This window comes from Platalea leucorodia, assembly GCF_965183815.1.
Source record: "Platalea leucorodia genome assembly, chromosome: 10".
Taxonomy (NCBI): domain Eukaryota; kingdom Metazoa; phylum Chordata; class Aves; order Pelecaniformes; family Threskiornithidae; genus Platalea; species Platalea leucorodia.
This window is the reverse complement of record NC_138832.1, coordinates 6,473,140-6,498,447: the sequence shown is the minus strand read 5'-3', so window position 1 is coordinate 6,498,447 and position 25,308 is coordinate 6,473,140. Positions and strand designations below refer to the sequence as shown.

At 40.3% G+C, this 25,308-nt stretch overlaps 1 protein-coding gene across 4 annotated transcripts in view; it reads right to left on the bottom strand.

The window, feature by feature from the left end:
- Positions 1-24,767, bottom strand: part of DIAPH2 (diaphanous related formin 2) — a 251,721-nt gene extending 226,954 nt beyond the window's left edge. For 3 of the 4 annotated variants that reach the window (XM_082323488.1, XM_082323489.1, XM_082323491.1), the window contains exons 1-3: positions 24,477-24,767; positions 2,933-2,965; positions 278-454 (exon numbers count right to left, since the gene is read on the bottom strand). In XM_082323488.1, coding sequence (XP_082179614.1) covers positions 278-454; positions 2,933-2,965; positions 24,477-24,596 — 330 coding nt within the window. In that variant the 5' untranslated portion in view covers positions 24,597-24,767. The remainder of the gene's footprint in view (positions 1-277; positions 455-2,932; positions 2,966-24,476) is intronic. The other variant, XM_082323490.1, reaches the window with a different exon arrangement.
- Positions 24,768-25,308: the final 541 nt, after the last annotated feature.

The following is a 25,308-nucleotide window of genomic DNA, read 5'->3' as shown; positions in this document are numbered from 1 at the left end:
AGCACTCAACAGCTTAAGATTTTTATTTTTGGCTTTTTGCCACGGTTTTCTCTGTAGAAGTAGACCAAGTAATTTAAACATGTATAATACTAGCACTCTATGAGTTACTCAATTGTTTATGTGCCAATTTAGACGTCAATCAGGCCTATGCTACGCTATGCCCTCCCAAGTAGTTAATACTTCCAAACCAACAACATTTGAAAGTCACTACTACGTAATAAACGCCAACATGAAAACAAATTAAAACCTCATAAAACAATGTAGCACATCATCTTACCATCATTTTTTCAAAGAGATCCATAACTTCTTTTTCTGATAAGTTCATGCAACGCTCATCAACAAGTGCCTGGGCAAGCGGGATTTCACTTATAGAAGGTTGAGAGTCAATAGGATGCTGAATGAGAGGTTTCTCTTTTTTCACTGCTGATTTTCTGAAGCTTGTTATTCTGTCACGCTGCAAAAATATCCATTTAAAAATAAGCAGAAATAGAAATATAGGAAAGCTGCCAATTACACGGCAGTAATACACACATTTTTAGTTAATCCAAGCAGCAGAGTTAAAACTCAAACTGAACTGTAAGTAAAAATACCCTAACATTCAGAGATTACTTTTCATAGAAAGACAACAACATTTAAGGTAAATTCATGACAGGTCACATGCAAAAGGGATATAACTATTTCTCACAGTTTCAAAAGTATACCAGCTATGTTAAACTCTTAGCATTTCAAAATCTTGAGTTCATCTTCTCACATTACTCCCTAATTATCCTGATAGTGAATAAATATGGTACCACAAAGGTAATGTCCAAGCGTTCCTTCACCTGAAGAGCTATAAGTCTTTGGAGGACAACTGAAAAAGCCAGCGTTGGGAAGGAGGTACTCACAAGTTCATCAGGCTTATAAAAAAATCCTGCTAAAGTAAAATAAAGTTTGTAGAGGAATTAATGCTCCAAGTATAGTTCACAATTCCTTGAAGTGTTTTTGAGTACGGACTCCTGGAATTAGTGCATAATTTTAAAAAGCCAGGTAATGGATTACTCACATAGAAGCAGCCATCCATAGTTAAATACACGTAACAGACATTAGTGAAAGCATATCATACAGTCTGCAGTACTGTTTCACTGGTTAAGGCTGACTTGTTTTATGCCTTATACCAAACCCCCACCTTGTTTTTTTTAAGCATGCTTAACTCAGTTAATTTGTTAATATTGAAAGCAACCAACAAGAGCACCTTCCTTATAAGGCCATTTATTACTGTATTAATAGTATATAACTCTATTCTGAATAGAGTCAGATTTTTTTTTATTTAATACTGTCTTTAACTATATATATATATATGTATGTCCATTTTGAGAACATTATGTGTATAACAATTTTTCTAAATTAACTGTTTGCATAAACAAATACTAGCGTATTTGTTTCAGGCATTGAACAGCCTTATGAAGATGTGCTTTCCTCTAACAGCAGCTTATGTAGGGTTACCAGTATCATTCATAGCAGTTATTGCAATCTCTATGAAGACATGTAAACCAAAATTTATATTTTCTATATTTAAACAACCTCTGTGAGGTGTGAAAAGCTTAATGGAGTATTTCATTTGTAGGAAATTTGGATTCATTTTAGATTAGTTCAGTCAGGAGTAGGAGAAATTTGACCAAGTGCTGTGGAATATGGGGAAGAAAGGTTCTTTTTTATTATTATTATTATTATTATTATTATTATTATTATTATTGTTGTTGTTTTATTTCTTTTTCTTGGTTTGTTTTGGTGTTGGGTTTGTTTTGGGTTTGATTTTTTGAGATCCTACAAGACTACGTTAATTTTTTGAAGGGAAAGTATCCCTAGATAAGCTGCATGCCCTTTAAATTCCTTTGGAGGTTTTTTTGGTTGGTGTGTGTTTTCGAGGGGAGGGGGGTTGGGTTTGGGTTTTCTTCTTCCTTAGAAGTCTTACGTTTGTGGACAGAAACACATTACCTACAAGGATACTGTTAACATCTTTTACAAGGCAAGAATTCTACTTTAATCCCATTTTTTCCTTATTAGAATAGTTTACATTACATTTTTTGAACTTAAAATTAGGGCATAGCCTATTGAAAAGGCCAAAGATGACATAATGCCTGAAAGATAGTATCTAAAATTAGCCAATATACATCAAATGCAGTTTTCCTGTTCACTTACACTAAAATGCCCATTCAGCAGTCACAAAAAAAAAAAAAGCCATTTAAGATCAATTTCACCATACTGTGATCTGTTTCAAGTATACCTTATTAACAAGAAACTTGTTTAATCAGATTGCAATGGTGAGATCACTTTAAAGCCATAAATGAATCTTCTACATCTTCTACTAGGTACAATTTCTTCATCTCAGACATGTAACTGATGATTAACTAAGTGGCCAGTGTGGCTTAACTACCGTACATAGAAAATAAAAGTTCATAATTTTACTGAAATCAATTTTGATATAAGTTTCTGTAAAAATATTTTACAACAGGTTTCAAAGTATTCAGAATTATAAAGTTAGGCTACTGAATACAAACTTGTTGTTTGACATACACTAAACGCTTATTACCCAAAATGGTTCCACTTGAATCATGTGGCAACTAACTTTGAAGAACCACTGCAGATCCTTTTACTGTTAAAAAGAAGGTCAAGAGAAATAACACTTGAACTGTTGATTAACAGTTTCAACATATCCACAGTATTACTAAAGTATTCAGAATATGGTTAAAGAAGCTTCTCCAAACAGATATCATTAATTACTCTTCTTCAACTGAAGTAACAAATGAAGATCTTTAGGAATAGTAACTCAATTTTCTGAAATCTAATGCTTAATATCCTTATAAGAACATGTTATATTGTCCACAACATTTGAAGTAAAATAGCATGCAGCGTGGAGTTACCATTGCAAATTAAGATGTTACAAAGACCTTACCACATCATCTGCCAAAGTTTTTATTTGAATATTCTATTGAAAAAAAAAATACACACAGACAAATCAAAGAAAAAAAAGACAGTGTTACCTACTGTTTCAGAATAAAGAAGTCCATATTTCATGTATTCTAACATTAAAAAGCACTCGAAATTTTAGTAAGTGTTCTAACAAAACTGCAGCTAAATGAGCATGGAATCTACTGCATTTTATCTGAAAGAGTAGGCTTGCATCCCATTTCACTTTGTCTTTTGACTATTTAACTCATGAACCTGAAACCTGTATAGCTCTAGCACCCTCACTATTTTACAAAAACACAGTAAGATCTCTTAGAAAGCTTTCCGAAACGAACATGGACTGCTGGACTCCAAACCGAGCCAGCAGAGAGCTATATGACAGTCTCAGTTTTGACAGAGTTTTTGAGACTCGGAGTTGAGGAGACATTCCTGTGCCCTAGCTTCTTGAGACTGCTGCCCATTTCTCCTTAACACTGAGTAATGTAAATTGATAGATGAACTGGTGAAAGCCAGCACACATGATGCACAAACCATCCACTGCTATTTCTCCCTCCCTAGTACCTTCTCACTTTTTCCTTAACAGCAGTAAAATCCTGCTGACAAAGATCACCAATGTTTCATTTTTATTCACGGCCAAAAAAGCAATCTATATTGCATACCAATAATCATATCAACAAAGCATTCAGCTAATAAACATTGCTCAATTTACACCACACCGTCATGAATAGGTAATTAAGGTTTAGAACTTTAGCGGCGGGAGGAAATCAGAGACAAAAAGAACTGCTGTATATGAAAAAGTGTGGTAGCTGATCCGTAATGACACAGCCCTGCAAGTCAGTGGTTAGGAAACAGCGACCCTGTTTTCTCGGACAGCGAGGTTTCAGGTTCTGGTTACGCTCTCAGCAGCCGAAATGATCAAGGTGCTTCTAGTCAATACCCCATACCACTGTGTACTGTTAACACAGTGGATGAGTTCAGTGTTACTGGAAATGAGCCTATAGCTGTTCAACTTAAACCACACAACATTTTACTTCCCCTTGCTGGAAGATATGCTCCTTCTAATTCCCCTTACTGTCTCTTGGCTACAGTTGTCAATACTGTATTTCTGAAACAAAGAAATTTGCAAGACTATACAAATAGTGGAGGAGGTATCAAGGTGAGAAGGAGGGGTAATGTGTCCTTACTCTAGAAGTATAATGAAGATAAGCATTCAGAGGTATCTAGGACAGTGTGGTGGATTGACCCTGGCTGGCAGGTCAGTCCCCACTTGCTCATTCCCTCACAGCGGGATCAGGGAGAGAATCAGAAGTGGAAAAGCAAGAAAAACTCATGGGTTGAGATAAAGACAGTTTAACAAGTGAAGGGGGGGGGGGGGGGGGGGGGGAAGAAACAAACGATGCAAAAGCCATCGCTCACCACCAGCAGACCAATACCTCCACAGCCTCTGAGCAGCTGCTACTTTGGAAAAGACTCCTCCTCCCCACCCTGCCGCCCCTGGTTCTATTGCTGAGCATGACGTTATATGGTATGGAATATCTCTTTGGTCAGTTGGATCGGCTGTCCCCTTCCAACCTCTGGCCCACCCCATCCGACTCCTGCAGGGGGGCACACTAAGAAACAGTAAGCTATGACACTGGGTAAGCGCTGTTTTAACGCTAGTGTTTTATCAACACTGATTTGGTCACAAATCTAGAACACAGCACCACATGGGCTGCTATGAAGAAAATTAACTCCATCCCAGCCTGACCCAGCACAGACAGCTAGGATAAAATCTTTTTCTCTTACTACTCCAGATGTTGACACCAACCTTTCACCTTCCTAACTGCCATATTTCAAACCTCTTCCTTACAGCTACATCTCTCCTGTATTTTTGTTACCTGGACTTAGTATGGAGTTAAAAGAGGAAGCAATACTCAAATCTTGAAATCAAAACTAAGATGTCCTTACTCTGGTAAATAGACCTTTTATTTTTAATGGACATTATTGAGCAAGAAGTCCAAATGAAGCAAAGCCTAACTATGACTTCAACCCAGAGACAGCTATGTAAGCAAGAAGTTCTAAACCTCTGTATCCGTTTTAGCAGTCACTTGTACTAGAAATATTTTTCCCCTCCCTTCTCATCTAAGTACCGTCAATCTCTTGCAGAACCTGGAACAGGATAAGCTACTCCATCTCTACATTTGTATTACATTTGTCACTCAAACTCCTCTGGGCAAAATACAGACTACTAAAGTAAGATACCACACAGCATTTTTTCAGACATCTCAAGCTCACTTCCCAGATCTCCTTATGGTGCATAAGCTACACTGCTGCCAGTAGCTGCTCAAGATAAGCAACACATTTAACAGGTAGAAGAGAAACTGCAAGTAGCTGGAGGCAGAGGCAAGGTAGTTACGTACCTGCAGATTCTCACTGACACACAATTTTGACAGTCCCTTATACTAACAAGGAAATCGCGCTTCCAGCCTGATTTAAGAACATAAACCACAAGTAGTTTACCTGCCCAGGAGGAACTTTAAGATATTGCAGTTTTTGTAGTCAGACCTCTCGCATTATTCTTTCAGCCATCTCTAAGACAGTTAAAGCATCACAAGATGAAAAGAAATCAACCCTTTCCTAGCTTGTTAAAGACACTAACTCCCTGATTTTAGAAGCAGCCCAAAGGCAAAGGTTTTGCAAACATCTTTATGATAAAATATTTGCAGATAAGGGATGGCTCAGTGCCGGGTCCTGCACTTGGGTCACAACAACCCCAGGCAATGCTACAGGCGTGGGGAAGAGTGGCTGGAGAGCTGCCTCGTGGGAAAGGACCTGGGGGTGTTGGTCGACAGCCGCCTGAACATGAGCCAGGAGTGTGCTCAGGTGGCCAAGAGGGCCAATGGCATCCAGGCTTGTATCAGAAACAGTGTGGCCAGCAGGGCTGGGGAAGTGATCGTCCCCCTGTACTCGGCACTGGTGAGGCCACACCTTGAATCCTGTGTTCAGTTTTGGGCCCCTCACTACAAAAAGGACGTGGAGGTGCTGGAGCGTGGCCAGAGAAGGGCAACGAAGTTGGTGAAGGGTCTGGAGCACAAGGAGGCTGAGGCAAGACCTTATCACCCTCTACAACTACCTGAAAGGAGGCTGTAGCCAGGTGGGGGCTGGTCTCTTCTCCCAAGTAACAAGCAACAGGATGAGAGGAAATGGCCTCAAGCTGCTCCAGGGGAGGTTTAAGTTGGGTATTAGGAAAAATTTCTTCACTGAAAGGGCTGTCAGGCACTGGCACAGGCTGCCCAGGGCAGTGGTTGAGTCCCCATCCCTGGAAGTATTGAAAAGATGGGTAGACGTGGTGCTTAGGGACATGATTTAGTGGTGGACCTGGCAGTGCTGGGTTAACGGTTGGTCTTGATGATCTTAAAGGTCTTTTCCAACCTAAACAAGTCTATGATTCTATGATATCAAAATAATATTTTTTATATATAAACACATATACAATTTAAGACAGCAGCATCAACAGAAACCATGGAACTTCATCAACTCCTATATCAAAGGACTGTTTCCTACTGATTTACTTAGTTCTTCACTTAGAAGACTTAAGTGACAGAGGTTCTCCCTTTCAAACGTAGTCTTTCCAGTCTATCAATAGTTAAAAGTATCACTTTCTATTTACTCCTCCCAATTTTGGTTTACTGTAAGTATCCCACTACTTGTATAAGTACTCACAGATCATGACAGTAAGGCACACAAAAATCATAGCAAATACTAATGCAACTGCATCGTATCTTAAAAGGTCACTCTCAGCCATGTTAATATTCAGAGTAATTGAAATCTTGCACATAAAAACAGTAGACAGATTTTTCACCATAGTTCACTACATTTATTGGTATAAAAATCACTATTTCCTCATCCGAGCCCAGTTCAGGCTACTGCAGTAACGATGTCAACATTCAAAGAATTAAGATGACCTGAGATGACTGCATGACTGCATTAATTTTTAATGCAAAACTCACAGCAAGTCTACTTTTTTTTTAGTCTATTTTCTAACTTTTGTATTAATAAAACCTTCCAGATCACTTGAGCTGGCCATGAGTTGTATATTAAGGTGAGTTTACATGGGTTGATTAATGTTTAAGTATTACTTTGCCATGTTCTTAACTGTTACATGCAAGACTCTCACTTCCATCACAAAAACAAAATCAAAAGCAACTCATAGTTTACCACATGTATAATGAACCAATAATCAGCTGGGTAACTTCTAAACTTAACATCAATTTTCACTTCACAGTACGCTGCTCAGGCAAATCATAGTGTGCTGCAATATCCACTTCTGCACACAGGCTACAACTTCAGGTAACAGCTCCAACTGCTACTAGCAACCCTAACTTTCTAAGAGTAACAAACAAACTTGACCTTCTCTTAACTTTCTTCTTTTTAAACTGATATGACTGTTTTCTAAAATTTACCTGGACTACAACACCTGCAAAAGACTTTGTAAAACTTGGCTCAAGGATAAGTGTTTTTTAACTGGCTGCAAATAAATTTGCATACAGCCAGGAAGGGAATAAACTCCACCTGAACCAAGGGAGTTTAAAGGGACAAAACCCAAAACCGGTTAATATCTAAAGTACAAAAAGTTGTGTACAATTTAAGTCTAGGTCTTACAGCCACAAAATAGAATTCACTCCTACAACCTCTGTTCTTCAGTACAGAGAATGAGTAATGTTCCAATTAGACAAATTTACCCATCTGTTATTCAATTTTGTAATTAAATGTAAAAAGGTACCTAGGAAATTGTGAAAAGATACCTGAGTCACATTAGCTGATGCGCAGAAACTAGAACTACACGCTCATTTAGGACTTTCAAGATCCTTATCCATGACAAAGTATTCCTGGCATTACTAATAACATTAGTTTAAAATATAATTCACAAAACGTTTGCTTTATAGTAATTTTTTTGGCACTTCAAGGAGCATTCACCATGCTTTCAAAAAGAACTTGAAATGATTGTTGTAATCCATCAGGTATATCACAGGTAGTTGAAATCAGCAAAACTAATAGTTTTATTACTATTGTTGCACATTTGCATTTGGCCTATATGACACCACATGGAAAATTCTTGTTTGCTTTGCAGCTGTTCACTTCCCAACTTCCTTAAATATGTATCATTTAAATTATTAAACTAAGTCTTAATCTATAACCTGAACATGAAGGTAAACATTCCCTGGAGCTCTACAAAGGAGCTTGTGAACACCTTATAGCAGGCTGCTAAAAAGAAGCTGTAAAGTTATTATGTTGACAGCACAACGGTAGGGCACAGAGTCAGCGCTGTTAGACTGGAGGATGGCAGCCATCTTCCCAACCAGGAAGCTGCCTGGTTTTCCCCAATTACTTTACTTTTTCCCCAGGAGACTGGCCATCCAGCAATGAGCAATACTAGGAAAGGAAGCTAAACAACTCCTCATGCTAAATAAAGCCAGAGGTCACTCAAGCTGGTAATTATTAACAGCAGAGGGCACCAATTCTTTAATCATAGCACTGAAAGATCGAGTGCCTCAGTGCTGCTCCCAGGTAGGAGAGAGGGGAAAACAGGCCGGAGGCACGTTGATCACGTTGGGCACTGACCCTCACAAATGCCATTGTCTGATCCTCAAGGGATGAAGGAAAGGGGCACCTCCGCACCGTGTCTCTGTGCAAGGGGAACAGAGTGACCCTAAATAGCAGTCTGGTCTGACTGAAAATGGAGGTTGAGAGAAACTGAGACTGCATCCTCATTTTTGTCTGATTTGGCAGAACACTATCACACTCCAAAAGCAAATGGACTGTTCAAAAAACTGCATTTTCCTAGATGACTTCAAAGAAGCCTTTACCAAAAGGCAAACTGATTCAGAAGTTGAAAAAAAATAACTGTAAACAAGCTTAGCCTTAATTTCAACAGTTTTGTAACTGAAGATACAAAGGAGTCAAAGAAGACAATTCAACTAACATTGTTTTTTCGTCTGTAGCTCAAACTGCCACAACTGTTTTGAAAATTTGTTTCAGACAATAATGTATTGGTGTTCATTGATAAGTAAGCTTTAAAAATCAGAGCAAAATTAAAAGCTTCTTCCAAAATCTGCAGTTCCACGGCAGTCTAAGCCAACAAAATTGATGGTTGTGAGACAAAAGGGCAAGGGTGGCACCAGGACAGGTGGCAGTTAGATCAGCTTAGACTACTGGAGAAACAATTTCAGAAAGCGTATTAGGAGAGGCAGTTTTTATATTAGCCAGTGCAGAGGCAAATAAAGTAAGCTTTGGCATTTTCCAGAGCTACTGCTAGACTCCAAACATTTTCTGTCAAGTCTCTGCACCAACCATATCAGGTAAGTTATCATCACTAAAGCAGCACAGGATCAGCAGAGTTTGTAGCAGTTATGCTACATGACTGGCGAGTTCTTTACACAGCACTTTGTACAGACAGGATCTGTTTCTTATTTTGACATCTAGTGATCATGCAAGACAGGTTTTCCTTTGAGCATCTTGGAAAAACGTCTTGTAACAGCATAGCACACTTTTCAGTATAAACAAACACTGTCTCTCTTCAGGATGCTTTACAGCTTTTAAATTCCTCACTTAAAACTATCAAGCAACAGTTTGCTAGTTAAAACTTTTACAAACTAGACTTCTGAAAGAGCCAAGTCATAATTCCAGTCATAAATTTCACAGCAAAAAATTGCAATGCTGCTTTTATGAAGCACATACTAGCTTACTAGCCTCAATATGCAGGTTTAATGTTCTAGGAGATATTTAGCTAATCAAGATCTTTACAAAGGTTAAGAGACATGGCAAATCCTGTCCTTATAACAAGGATTTAAAACCTTTTATTTTAGTTTGAAGCTTCCATTTTTATTCAGAAATTCTAGGCACTGGTCTTAATTTAGGAATGCATGTGGCATTATATAATCATTAACCAACAGAAGGTTTTATAGGACATATTTAAAAAAAAAAAAATTAAAAAGAAACCCAAAAAACTACCAACCACGACCCACACAAGTAAGTAGGTACAAAACTCCATGGCTACATGTCCTTGAGGCCCAAAAAGGTATAATTAAGAACCGTCCACTTTAAGGATTCTGGGCCACCTGGCAAATCTCTATGAAATAAGTGTAGCAATAGAAATTGATACAAAGTTTCCCCACAGGAACCACAAGTACCTGCAGGAAGGCCTCACATGTTGCATGCAGTGTCGCAGTTGCACTAGAACAGGTAAGTGTTTGCATAAAGAAGAGAAGGAAGTCACATTTGACAATATCAAGACAGCATATGGGACTGCACCAACTCCCAACAGCATAAATGGGGAAAATAAGTAAGGGAATTCTACTTCTTCATGTACTTGAACTGTCAAGCTAAGCATATACTCTGTTGCCCTATACGTTTTATTTTTTGGGTAATCTGCAGAATAGCATTGCATTTATTTTGCACTTAAATAATTTCACTTTCAAATCCAATAATCTTGGTAGTGGATACTTGAATGGTCTTTCTTGAAGAACACTGTATTTTAAAAAAATAGGATTCAGATAGTTCAGTGCCAATTATGTTTCATGCTTTGCTTGAGAAGAAAGCGTATTTCAAAAGCTGCACCTCCTAAGCTTCCTTTAGTAAAATGCTAGTAGATTATAAGTCCATTGGAATAATTTCAAAAATCCTTTGATACACCCATGTAGCTTTCTGTACATACATCCATAAAAAGTGCCAGGTATAGAATCACATAATTGTTTATGTTGGAAAAGACCTTTAAGATCGTCAAGTCCAACCGTTAACCCAGCACTGCCAAGTCCACCACTAAACCATGTCCCTAAGCACCACATCTACCCATCTTTTAAATACTTCCAGGGATGGGGACTCAACCACTGCCCTGGGCAGCCTGTGCCAGTGCCTGACTACCCTTTCGGTGAAAAAGTTTTTCCTAGTATCCAACCTAAACCTCCCCTGGCGCAACTCGAGGCTGTTCCCTCTCATCCTGTTGCTTGCTACCTGGGAGAAGAGACCGACCCCCACCTGGCTACAGCCTCCTTTCAGGTAGTTGTAGAGGGTGATAAGGTCTTGCCTCAGCCTCCTCTTCTCCAAACTAAACAACCCCAGCTCCCTCAGCTGCTCCTCACAAGACTTGTGCTCCAGACCCTTCACCAACTTCGTTGCCCTTCTCTGGACACGCTCCAGCACCTCGATGTCCTTCTTGTAGTGAGGGGCCCAAAGCTGAACACAGGACTCGAGATGCAGCCTCACCAGTGCCCAGTACATGGGCACTGTCACCTCCTTGGTGCTGCTGGCCACACTGTTCCTGATACAAGCCTGGATGCCATTGGCCCTCTTGGCCACCTGAGCACACTCCTGGCTCATGTTCAGCCAGCTGTTGACCAACACCCCCAGGTCCTTTCCCACCAGGCAGCTCTCCAGCCACTCTTCCCCAAGCCTGTAGCATTGCCTGGGGTTGTTGTGACCCAAGTGCAGGACCCAGAACTGAGCCTTGCTGAACCTCACACAGTTTGGCCTCAGCCCATTGATGCAGCCTGTCCAGGTCCCTCTGCAGAGCCTTCCTACCCTCCCGCAGATCGACATTCCCACCCAGCTTGGTGTCATCTGCAAACTTACCGAGGGTGCACTCGATCCCCTCATCCAGATCATCAATGAAGATATTAAACAGGACTGGCCCCAGTACTGAGCCCTGGGGAACACCCCCTGCAACCAGCCGTCCGCTGGATATAACTCCATTTACCACAACTCTCCGGACTCGGCCATTCAGCCAGTTTTTTACCCAGTGAAGCATATGCTTCTCCAAGCCATGAGCAGCCAGTTTCTCCAGGAGAATGCTGTGGGAGACAGTGTCAAGGGCCTTACTAAAGTCCAGGTAGACAACATCCACCACCTTTCCCTCATCCACTAAGCAGGTCACCTTGTTATAGAAGATCAGGTTAGTCAAGCAGGACCTGCCTTTCATAAACCCATGCTGACAGGGCCTGATCCTCTGGTTGTCCTGTATGTGCCACGTGATGGCACGTGATCTGCTCCATAACCTTCCCCGGCACCGAGATCATGCTGACAGGCCTGTAGTTCCCTAGATCCTCCTTCCAGCCTTTCTTGTAGATGGGCATCACATTTGCTAATCTCCAGTCAACTGGGACCTCCCCAGTTAGCCAGGACTGCTGATAGAGGATGGAAAGTGGCGTGGTGAGCACCTCCACCAGCTCCCTCAGTGCCTTCGGGTGGATCCCATCCAGCCCCATAGACTTGTGTGTGTTTAAGTGGTGTAGCTGGTCACTAACCATTTCCCCTTGGATTATGGGGGCTTAATTCTGCTCCTCGTCCCTGTCTTCCAGCTCAGGGGGCTGGGTACCCCGAGAATAACTGGTCTATTAAAGACTGAGGCAAAGAAAACATTAAGTACCTCAGCCTTTTCCTTGTCCTTTGTCACTATGTTTCCCCTGGCATCCAATAAAGGATGGAGATTCGCCTTAGCCCTCCTTTTATTGCTAATGTATTCTATACTTTATTAGTATTAATATAATTTATTAGACAAGAAACTACCTGTCCCAGTGGTTGCTATTGTACCGGTATTGAGCAGGATTGCCTGTTAGTATCGGCCTATTCTGTTTACCACACCTACAGCAAGCAAATCAATTAGTTTGGAAGAAAATTAGAAAGTGTTTTTTCCTAGGAAAACAGACCGAGATCACTTGCCGAACTAGTCACTTGACTAGTCATTGGATCAACTTCCAGGACTTATTTACAAATGAACACAGTATAGCTCCTAGTGCAGTAAAAGGCTTGTTTAGATGCTTACTGTACTGGTTGCACGCCTGTTGCTTTTCTGCCAACTGTGCTCATCAGTATATTCAGCCCTGTATCTCTGCTGCTTGTTTTTCAAAAATGCAATTGTTTGACTTCTGAGCTTTGGGTTTGCAGGGAACTTGGCTTTTGCTTTTTTGGTATAATACTATTGTGAAGCGCTTTTGAAACATTCTGGAACAGTAAAACTGGAAAAACCATGTCAAAACAATTCTTGACATAGGAAGTGCAGACTTGATCTCAATTTTACACTTAGATACAAGCTGTGGATGTGAGTTCTTTGCTTTCAATGTAGCAGCAGAACAAAGCCAGTTTTGCTAGATAGCAATACTTGATGCGCATCAAATTGCTGTTCATCTTCCTTCCTTGTTCCAGGCTCTCTTGAGTGCAAGTGGCTAATCTTTTCATTCAAACACACTGTGGAGCTGAATGAAAGCTATTATAAAGCTACTGAGTTTGGTCAATTAAGAGTAGTGAGAACAGGCCTCCTCCTTTTATACCTCACTTCCTAAAGAGAGACACCTTTTTTATTGTGACATGGTTCATCTTCACTCTTTCTGAAGTGCAGTCTTAGTCCGTTTTTACCCTTTTATAGACATGCAGCCCTTTTAACTGCCATTATATGCTTTGAACCTGGGATTAATCTTCTGTTGAAACCTAGGGTTTTCTTTTAAGATGAACAATGACCAGTTAACAGCGAGAGAGTTGTTTTGAAATCATTCTGAAAAACAAAGCTGAAACTGCTTTGAGAAACAGATTTGAGAAAATTCTTCCATACTTCTGCACAATTTTTTTTTCATTCCTGCTTACTTGCTTCCTATTTCACAGTGCATGCAAATACAGCCTAATACACCTGTACAAGGGACAGGCTCAATTTCTATACGCTTTTCTCCCTGTTACATGCAGAGATAGTTTGGGGAAGATTCTTAACTGAGCATGCTGCTGGTTTCATGGAACACCTCTTGCTCTTGTGGGTACAGTAAACACTGAAATAAGTGTCACAGTCCATTGGAATTTTCCTCTGCTAGGATTTGAGGAGAGGATAAAACTGGTAGAATGTATCTGTTGGGAGAGAATTGATACACTTAAAAATAAAGCAGAAGACCCATAGCAAGTTGCAAAAGTTGACAGAAAGTCTATACTGTGAAGGACTTGATTGGATATTGGGCACCTCCTTGAAAATGGAGTATTTTACTTCTGATAAACTTTGAGGAAGGGAGGGCATGTGTATTTGCTTTGTTTGGGTTGTTTTTTAAATAGTAAAAAAACGTCCACAAAATCCAACCAACCGAAACACAGCCCACAAAGGAACTGGCAGTAGAAGCGATGCCGTGAGCCAAAGAAGCAGGAATTACTTGTGAACAGTATTCATTTTGTCTGTACCCAGCAGTCTTGGAACATATGGTCACAGGGATCATGTCAACAACTCCTTAGAATAATGTTGTCTGTCTTCCAAGACACAGGCTTCCTAGCAAAGAGCAAGTATTTGATCAGAGCAGGATTTGATCCCTTCATAAAAACAATTGATGGTAAAGTCACTTTTTTCTCCCCTAATAATAAATGATATGATACTAAAGTTTGGAAAAATGAGCAATGCTGCTGCCATAGCAAGGAACTTTGGCTTTTCCTCGAAGAACAGAAATTCTAGATCGAGTAATTTCAGCGTGCATGAACCATAATGTAACTCAATGGTCAAAGCGTATTGGGTTAAACTGAATTTATAGCTGCTGTGATACACACAAGGGCTTTCTGTTCCTTTTCCTATTCTTTCCTGTTCATAACAGCTTCCTAAGAAGACTGTGTGTCTTTCAGGGAAGTAGGAAATGAAGCAGCATGTGAATAGAGAGGAATTATATTGTACATAATAATCAGGAAGCCAATAGTGCCATTTGACTTCAGTACCGGTGAGATTCCCTGTTAAGAAGTAACAGGAATTCAGGAGGATTACAGACGCTTGTAATGGGTTATGAAGAATCTGTTATCTTCTGCTAAAGTAAGCAAAAGAAGATGGTTTATCGTAATATTGGTGTGGCATGTGCTTAGGTTACCCGTGAACACCCACATGAATTTTACAAAGATTTTCCCATAAATTCACGAAACAATTGTTTTTAATTATAAAATGTTAACTGATGTGATTACTGCTTATCTTACAAGTCATTCAGGAACTAGTTTGAATCACAGAATACTGTAAACTAACCTTAATAGATTTAGGAAGCCTGTCTTATCGACCCAAGCTTTGTCTGAAGTTCAAATGTGAATGCATATTTGTAAAATATGAAAATGAAAATGCATATCTGGTTTACAGATGGAAATTTTATCATGGCCTACTGCTGTACCCTTCACCTTTCTAGTTTGGGAACGCCTCCACCAAGCTGCAAATAAACTGGAGAACAAAAATGAAACCGCACTGCTGGAAGACAGTAGAATAGTAGAGGACGGAGGATTATAAAGGTCAGAGAGACTGCAGCAGACGTTGCCTGGTATATTTCTAGCTGAGCCAAGAAATTGTGTGCTGAATCAAAAGGAGTTTCCTCACCTCACTTTTTTCTGTTGATAAGAACAAAGCAGTGGGAGATCCACTTGCCACAGAGGACTGGAAAGAAGGAACTGAACCAGTTCTAGTAAAGTAGATTACCTGGGAGCAACAGCTCTTGCTGCATTATATAATAAGCCCAAAAAACAAAAGAGAAAGAAGAATCTGGTTTTATGGGAATTAAGACCAGCAGCAGTACCAGAAATAAAGCACCGTATTGATGCCCAAGTAAGGATAAAATCAGTTACTAGGTGCTTCAGTATTGAAGCTTTGGTTGCAACTTCTGTCTCAAGTCTGGTTATAAACTACCTTCTACTAATCTGTCACGTTCATTAGTTCACTCTGAATCCATGAGTGCCTAAGGTTTTTATAAGCAAAGATTTGCAATGATTATGAAAACAGTTTTTATTGTATGTAAATTTTACTTCAGTGTATACAAAATTAGATAGAAATGCTACTGTATGGCTTACAAAGAGGGACAGACTCAGACTGTATCTCAGTTAATTTGAGTTTGTGTGCTAACTTTTGAACTTGGCCAGCTGACATGGATTTACCCTTTGAATTTCAGATTTTGTACTTAAACCTTTTGTTTTTAATGTACCCTCTAAATGTGGCTGGCATAAAAATTAAAATGTATATGGCATCAGTGTATATGCTTAGCATGATACACTGTCATCTTTTTTCTTCTTTATGCAAATACTTCCCTGTTCTAATGCAACTGGAACACTGCATGTAACCATCTCAACTATTAATAACTGTCAAGTTCTCATCTACTCATGCACTAACACAGTTACAAATGCAAACATCCAGCACAACTCCATTATGAAGCCACAGTCTTTTAGAAGTTACTTCAATTTTATAGGTATAAAAATAATTCACAGCAGGAAAATATGAAGAACTAAAATGAAACAGGAAAGCAGGAAACTACACTGTACAAGAACTAACTACTTTTATCTGTTGTGAGGAGTCTTGAATCTAATCAATCTCACATTGGCCTAGTATATGTTCCTCACAACGCTACACTCATTAAAAAAGAAAGTCACAGGCATCTTTAAAGGTCATATTCTAACAACCATCATCAGCTCTTACCATAGTAAGAAAGAATAACAGAGTGCAGAACTAACATTTTTCCTGACCAAAGTACTTATTTTGTCTTGCTCAACCACCCCTGAGAGACCAACATGAATTTATACAGAGCCACTTGTAAACACATAACTAACTAGTTGTGACAAAAAGATATCATCATGAACATTTAAGGTCTGCAGTTATTTCCTCTTATCTTCATGCCTAAATATGCATCACGATGCATTTTTGTTAATGTGATCCCATACAGGACAAAGTTATTAATGTTTGACTAGTTAATCCCTGAACAAAGAAACAGGAGAGAATGGGCTTGCGTACATTCAAGCCAACCTGTATCCACCAGTACCTTTGCTGCAATTCCCTTGGCCTACGTAACCGAAAATTACAGTTGTTACTTTACTGGCTGTACAGCTGCAGTCCTGTAGCTCCAAGTGTTGGGATTCTACAGCACTATTCCCTGACTGCCTCAAACTTAACTTTTTTATTCAGAAATTTGTTCTAAACTACTAGGTAGCACTGCTCTGGAAGTTTCACATTCCTCAAGCAAGTTCTCCTATATTTATTCTCACATAAAAGGGTAAACTAAATTGATAATTTGGTTTCGTTACAAAGAGGTAACTCCATATTTCCACTACAATCAGGAGAGCCCTAAGAGTATGCTTGTTAAAAAAATATATATATATATATATATACACACACACACATAAATCATGGAGGAATAGAAGGCAGGATTCTTTCCAATTACATTTTTTTAATCAGCTGGTGACTTTTACACTTACATTCTACACTTTCCAAACAAGTTTAAAACATACTTAACTGTTACAAAGTATAAATTGAAAATATTTTTTAGTAATAAAAACATTTTTCCATCTTTGTTGTCCTCCATATCTGATAATACTATGCAAAGAACACTTAGAAGCAGCAAACATGCATCACATATTCAGCATACCTAGTACTTTCTCCAATACCATCCTGTTTCCAACAATTTACTCTGAGGATCATTAAAAGGACCAAGAAGGGAACCTTATAAGAAAGGCACCTGTCACATGCATCACCTTGAACTTCCTCTTCTCCCACTCTCCCCCAAAACAGTCTGAAATTAATACAAAACTACAGTTTCCTATTTACGCAGGAAGAGGCCTTATCTATTAGAAACTCTTAAGAACATTTTTGTTTTATGTAACAGAGAAGGTGTGGTGATACTACAGTACGCACTACACCTTAAGACCAAATATTACCACACCCAGGTGGACCGAATACCTTCAGAAGCTGTATCAAACCATACATTTCCCATGTGTGGTCTTGTTCTGGAATTGAACTTCCAAGGTATTTCTCTATTTCTATAAATCAGATGAGTTTATGGTTTATATCATGATATAGGTTACAATATCATTTAATTGCCACAGCAGATCCTTTTCAGACCTGCCCATGTGCATACAATGTGCTGCTTTCACACCACATCCAACTAAACAGCTATCATGACAAGATGGCTGAAAAGCAGACACAATCATAATTTAGTAGTACTAATGGATGAACTTTAGATAAACCAATAGAAAAGGAGTAATTCTAGTGTGCCATAACACCACTCTTATTAGTTCTAGCAAATAATCAAAGAAGAATAAATAATAAAGGAGGGGTTTTGACCGGTTCAGTTTCATGATCTTGTTTGTCCCGCTGCCACACAAAAACTTAAGTCAGTAGAGCACCAAGGTGGGTATGCAGACTGATTAAGCCCACACTACTGCCTCAAAAAAGCTGATTCTTTAATTGTCACCCCTGTCTCCCATACAATTAATAGTTAACAAGTAGAATAATATATTTGCTTTGCAGACTGTGTTAGTACTACTTTTGTCAAGCAAGATTCTGCTCATCTACCTATTAGGAAGTTACGCTTGAAAGTGGGAAACCTAGAGGTGCTCACTCCACCAATACCGTAGGAAAAAGCTACTTGATTCACAAGACCTTAAGTAAAAGATCAGTTTGATACAAAAATAACATGCAAGTTTAAGACAAGTTAGCTTTGTCTACCTGCAACTTTATAAAATGCTACAAAAATAGTCTTTCAACTGTTAATCTTCTCTCAAAAGTATCTATCTGCTCTACCACGATAGTCCTTTATAAACAAAAAACTTACTTCCTCCAAGATAAAGTTACTGAATGATTACAAAAAACCACTGAATTTAAAGAACAGCCATGATATACAAGTTGTAAGGAACTGCGTAAAAACATTCATTTTAGTAATTTCCTAACTTCTTGTGGTTTTAAGGTTGAACAAGTAAACTGATGAATAACGAACTGAAATTGCCAGTTGCTTCAGCAGCAACTGCCATCTCTTGTTCTACTTCATCTCTAAATTTGGACAGGGATGAAAAGAATTAGAGGAAAGTTATTAGCTATTATTGCTTACCTCTAAAGAATTGCAATTGATGCAGAAAAGACGAAGTCATCTTGTAACCCACCCAGTGTTTTTAAGCCTATCTTTTCCTTGTACTGGGTCATCAACAATCACAGTATCATTAGCATGATTTACAGGCTATTTGTAATACAAAAAACAAAAGTTCATCCTCAATAACTTGGATATTCAGCACCAGAGTGCTTAAAGTCTCAGAAAGCATCACTTCTATTTGATATGCACACTGTCAGTTCTGACTGTAAATGTCTTTCACATTGCCTTGGTGGAATCTGCTTTGTTTGCAAAGCTTCCTGTACTGTACAGAATAGCTTTACAGTTGTCTTACAAGTAGTATTTCAGGAAGTTTAATTACCACAAGCAGACAGGCTTATCGCTGTATCTATCACCTCATTTAAACACTGTCAATATTAATTCACATTAAAAGCATGTATCTGAACATCGGCACCAAGCATGCCCTACTCTGCCATATTAGAAATAGTGCCTAATCAGTATACTTTTCAGCAACAGAACCAAATTTTCCCCAAGACATTAATTTTACTCTTCAGTAGTGGTTGCACCCTAACTAACTTTACTTGCTGGAATATCTTGACTTTGATCTAATAAGGTCAAGAGTCTTCTAAAACACAAGCATTTCAGTTCACTTTTCCTCAAGCATCCGCTTCAAGTAAGAATCCTCTGCAGACATGCACTGATTTTACTCAGAGACACTATGATCTCCAATGTAATACATTTTATTCATTTGCCAAAAATCCCTGCTCAACCTGACTCATAGTTCATGTATGTAGTATACAAACATCTACACAAGTCATGTGTAATGAGCACATTATGTGTCCACAGGAAAATGACATCAAACAACCTGAGGAGTCAAAGGTGACGGTGCAGTGTAGGTCCTGTGGCACGTAGCCTGTCTGACAACGACTGATACTACTGACACATAATTTAAAGCACTCGTTAACTCCTGCACTGATATGGGTGGAGCAACGTCGTCGCTGGGAAACGTATCCTCCCAAACACACTCAGTTTACTTCTGTTTTTAAGCTAATTGATAAAAGCTTTCATTCCACTGTTTGACACTAGTTTATGGCACATTAGTCAGAATGCTGAGTTCATAGCTTTTGATTCATCTCAAAGCTCACGGGGTTTAAAAGACTTCAGTATTAAGCATAAACAATTTCTGCTTTTAAAACAAAGTACGAGTTGCTCCTTGTTGGATGAATCACCAAATCCACTTGCTCTCCAATTAAATAATCTCTCTCTTAGCCCTAACAATTTGTTTTTCATGTTATACAAGATCTTTCTCCTAATCTACTTTTAAATACAGCACCACACTCAGAAAACAGCCCCTTTCAGAAATTTAGTTTGTAGCTAAGTGAAATATCTATCACTGAACAACTACCACACGAACCTGAAGTGAACTTGGGGGTTATGGGAGATGCTTTTACCATGGCACTAACCACTACATGCACAGAAATATTTCTACTTATGCTAATACTAAACTGACATGATCTATTATTAACTTTAATTAAAAAAACATTGGCCGTATTAACTTCTAGTTAGCCAGTGTTCTAATAGTCAGGAAGCACCACAAATCCTGTTATAACACCTCTTTTCAAGTACTGATTCATAGAATCACAGACATTTGAAAGGATCTCATTCCTTCTCCAGTTCAGTCCAAACTCCTGCTCAAAAAGCAGGGTCAACACAGAATTGGAGCCAGGCTGCTTAAGGCTTTGTCCAGGTTTTCAGGTCTTGAAAAACCTGCAAGGACAGGGATTCCAGTGTCTCTGGTCAACCAATGCTTAATCATCCTTCAAATGATTTTGTCCCCTTATACTAAGTCTCCTCTCCAGCAACCTCTCCTGCTCCTTTTTATGACCTCTGTCTCCCATTCTTCTGCCATGAACTTCTGTAAAAAGCCTGGCTTCAACTTCTCAGCTAAAAAGATGAACGATTTGATAAGACTTTGGATTCAGCTAAGCTACAACAGATATGTCAAATCAGACCCAATGCTTTCAAGCACTTGCTGATTTCCTGGGCACCCAACAGAATTATATGCTTCCCATGTGATACTAAAGTGTTAAGGAGAGCAAACAACATCTAAGTTAAGGATTAACAAACACAGGAATCCACAAACACAGAATTCCAGCAATCTCCCTGACAACCTTAATTTAGTCTGTTTCCCCTAGTATAACAAGCATACTTTTAAACAAGCAAAACAAGCACATTGCCAAACTGAGTTAAGAATGTAACTGCTCATTACCATCTCATGCCAACCTATTCTCAGGGCTGGCATGAGATCAGATGATTGTTTGCCAAAACAATTTTTTTTTTTTCTGCCCATTTCATTGTAAACAAAAATAATGACAAAACCACGAGGCACTCATTCCCACCTCCAGACCTTGTGCCAGCAAAAAATGAGAAAAAGATTAAATCAAAGCTCTTTCAGTAGCTGTGGTGTGTCAAGGTGCTCATAAGACAGACATTAAATTTTAGAAAAATACTCCAGTTTACACACTACTAGTATAAAAACTGGAACTAAATTTTCACTGTGCAGTTCTGTCACATTCAACAAATTACATGAAACTTGAATGACTCTCAAAATGACCCAAAGCAGGAAAGAAAAGGGAATTAGTAGTTCTAATGTGGTCTATCTTTAATTATTTCTGTGCATACCTATGCATCAATTATCTTACACAAAAATACTTTAAACCATCATTTTCTTTTCTAGCACAGATCCTCTCTCGATAGCCTAGTCTTACTTCCTGTCAATCAGGAATAAATGCCATTGATCAGGCTTCTGTCCTAAAAAAAAAACAAAAAACAAACACAAAACCAAACCAAACCAAAAAAAACCAACCAAACAAACAAAAAAACCCAAATCACCATGCTTCTGCAGGCCAAGCACCATTGCCCACCTTTTACTTTCAGATGGAGGGGATGGGAAAACAAAAAACTTCCACCTTCTTCTAGAGTCGCCCTTCCCCCAAAACAATGACTTCAGCTTTCCCAGCTCCCCATCATCTAGATCCATTTTTAGTCTATCATATAAAAATCATTCTCCTAGACTTCTTCCCAATGACTTGCCTAATTTCAGCTGCTATGCCAGGAACTAAAAATAAATCTTCTGTTACATGTAGTTGCACACCCTCTCCCACCAAGCCCTTGTTCAGCACTCCACTTGATGTGTGAAATAAGTTCTGGAAAAAAGACACACTGCTCTCAGCACACTGTAGAGTTCCTTGAATTATACGCAACAAACTGACAGAGTGCAGGTTGATTCATCTCTGTAACTCTACTGAAACTTGATGAATTTTAAGTTATGAAGATGAACGAAGAAAACCTCCACATCAAACTCTGAACTTTGTATACAAACTCAGTGACAACTTAACACTTGCACAAATAGCGTGGCTTCTCTTACAGAAGTCCCAAATACACCTTCATCTTATTTGCACAGGGAAGAGAGCAGGGATGAGGTAGAAGTAAGGTTGCTCTCTGAGTACCTAAAGATATTGCTAGGCTCAGCAGAACCAATTCCTCATTGAAAATTAAAGCCAGCAAAATTTAGTAAGATTATTCTCCTATATAATGGATGAAGCCTTTCCCTGATTCCAGTTTTGTTCTTCCCTCACAAACCCATGGCAGTAATTGATAAATCCGGCTGTCCACTCACACTACTTAAAACACACCTGAATCCCATCCCTTTTCTTCCTCAGAGGTAAATCCCTCCTCACATAAGTTTTATACACCATTTGTGTACATTGTGTCCAGAATGGGGACAAAAAAAAAAAAAAAAAATCTACTTTCCCATTCAACCCATTCACTCTACTATATCATCAGAGGCTAGTTACTTTATCTCAGGGCAAAACTTTATTTTCAGAAGGTATCCGGTTCAAGCAACATACCACTACTCTGAGCCATGTTGCTGCTGGACTGTAATCATCCCCTCAAGAAAGCATATGACGGCATATAGTCAAATATTAACATAACGTACTTTTTCCACTAAATGTAACAATAAAAGCCTACTCTAGTGATTCTAGAATAACTGAAAAAGAACATGCAACGGAAATAGTTGTCCTCTTCAATCCAATTTTGAACTCATTTCACTTCGATTTTTTTAAACTATGCACTTCTTTCAGAACAAAGTGTTCTCCTGTGCTAGAGCAAAACTCAAATTTGTATCCACAGCTTTCAATAGAAGCACTTTCCTATGTGATTTTTAAATCACTTCCCTGCAGGCATCTTCAAGCAGCCTTCCTAGCTACTTTAGCTAGGATATAGTAAAGGTAGTATAAACATAAACAAACATCTTGTTTATATGAAGAAGTTTATTTATATTTATCCTGTGCCAGGAAGTATGAGTTTGTTTCCAATAACACCATAAAACAATATAAGACATCATATTTGGTTACCTTTTGCTAAGATATACATGGTGGTTTTTAATACAAGTACACTTCAAGTTATTCAGTATTCTGGCATTCTGTCATCTTTTTAAATAACTGTCACCCTCAGTAACTTTTTAATGCCTCATACATTACGAATTTAACATCTTCCCCAGATGGACTCTAACTTAGTTTTCAGTGACAAAAAAAAAAAAACAGTTTTCTTGCTCATTGGCCCAAGGCTCTGCTGCACTATACTCGAAGAAAGGAACATAAGGTGGGAGCACTTACGTATTGACTTAGTTTTACCACTATTTGTGAAAAACCTTGCACAGATTAAATAAAGTTTGCAACTAGTATCCCATTCAGTAAGAAAAGTCAGGTAAGTTTTAAGTGTCTGCTACACTGCTGCTCTTGAAAATCCATCAGAGAACTGGGTTAAAATGAGTTGATTCAAAGTTAAAAGAAATAAATGTAACAGGAGTAAACAATTAAAAGTAAACATTGTCATATTATCTGATTTTGCTGCTACTTTATTTATAAAGTGAGATACAATCCAGCGCTGTTGGCTTTGAAAGGTACCTATGTTTCAAGTTATCAGGTTTGTAAGTAGAAATATCTTCTTCTAAATAAAAAAAAGCACAGGCATAATAAACAAACTCTACAGTCCTAAAGATGGTTTGCGTGCGCAAAAGCTTGTCGGATCGTTCCAAAAAGACTGAACAATTTCCAAATTTTTCAATTATTTTCACATTAATTCAGAAGTTCACTTTGGGAAGCAGATCGCTTGCATCATAACCACCAATATTCTGGATGCTTCAACACAGGGAAAAAAAAATATGAAAAACCCTGTAATCTTTCACTGAAAAGGCGAGCAGGACAGAGGTTACACCAACAGGTCCTGCTGACAGAACCACGTTGTTGCCGCACCTCTCCCCAGGGGAGGGCCCCAGCGACACCCGCCGGGAAGCCTCCCGGTACCGCACCCCTCACGGGAAGATGGGAATTCCCGGCTCCTGTCAGCGACCACCCCCGGTGCGTTACCGCAGCGCGGCCCTCAGCGCGCCGCACGCCCCCCTCCAGCTGTCACCTCCCTCTCCCACAGAGCACCCAAAAACCCTCACGGAAGCCCACCAGATTTTTAAAAGAGATCCTTTAATCCCCGAAAGCCCGGCGCCCCCCAGGCCCGGCCGCACGCCCCTCCGCCCCAGATTCTCTACTTGGAAAGCAGCAAGACGGCATCCGAGCCTCCTCCTCCCCCGCCTTCCTCCTCGTCCCCAGGCCATCCCCTGCCGCCCTCCCAGCCCCACAGCTCGCTCACCAGCTTGGGCTTGTTCCGGCTCTCCTCTTCCGCGGCGCGCCCACTCCGCTTCGGGTTCATCCTGCCAGAGCTCAGGGGCTCCTCGCCGCCGCCGGCGCCCGGAGCCGCCTGACCCTCCATCCTCCCACCGGCTCTGCGCCCCAGCAGAAACCCCCTCTCTCACCGGGGCTGTATCCTCAAGGCCCCATAGGACCGACACGCACCACCGGGCGCCTCCCCGTCCCCTCCCGGCCGCAGCTGGAGCAGTTCCCGGTCCCGCTGCCCCGCCGCCTCCTCCCAATCCGCCGCCTCAGAGACGCCGAACGCCTCCGCGCACGCGCGCCGCCCCGCCGGCGCTACGGCGCATGTGCCCGCGCGCGGCGCGTGCGCTGTTGTGGGAAGCGGAGGCGGCGGCCCGCCGCCCCAAGGGCGGGAGCGAGGAGGGCCGGCGCTGCCCCTCAGGAAATGGCGGAGCTCGGGGGTTTCCGACAGAAACGCCCGCTGGAAAGGTGAAGTGTGAAACAGAACTGACCGGCCCGGGCTTTGGCAGCACGGAGCCGGCGTGTAGGTGGATTTATCCCGATGGCTCCCACCTGAGTCGCTCCTCAGGTTGCTGGGAGGAGGAGGGGCCCAGACCGGCGCTTGGCCGTCTGCTTTCAGACGGAGTTGGCCGGTCCGTGGGCGGGGAGAGAGCTGAGGCGGCTGTGGTAGGACGGCCTTTCGAGAAAGCCGTGGCAGGACATGGTTTCGAAAAAAGCCCTGTCTCCATCTCACCTGTTTGGCGCAGCAGGTGCTGGGCCCCGGGTGCGGGGTGCTTCACACAGGGAGGGTTTGCCGATGAGGTGGCTCTGAC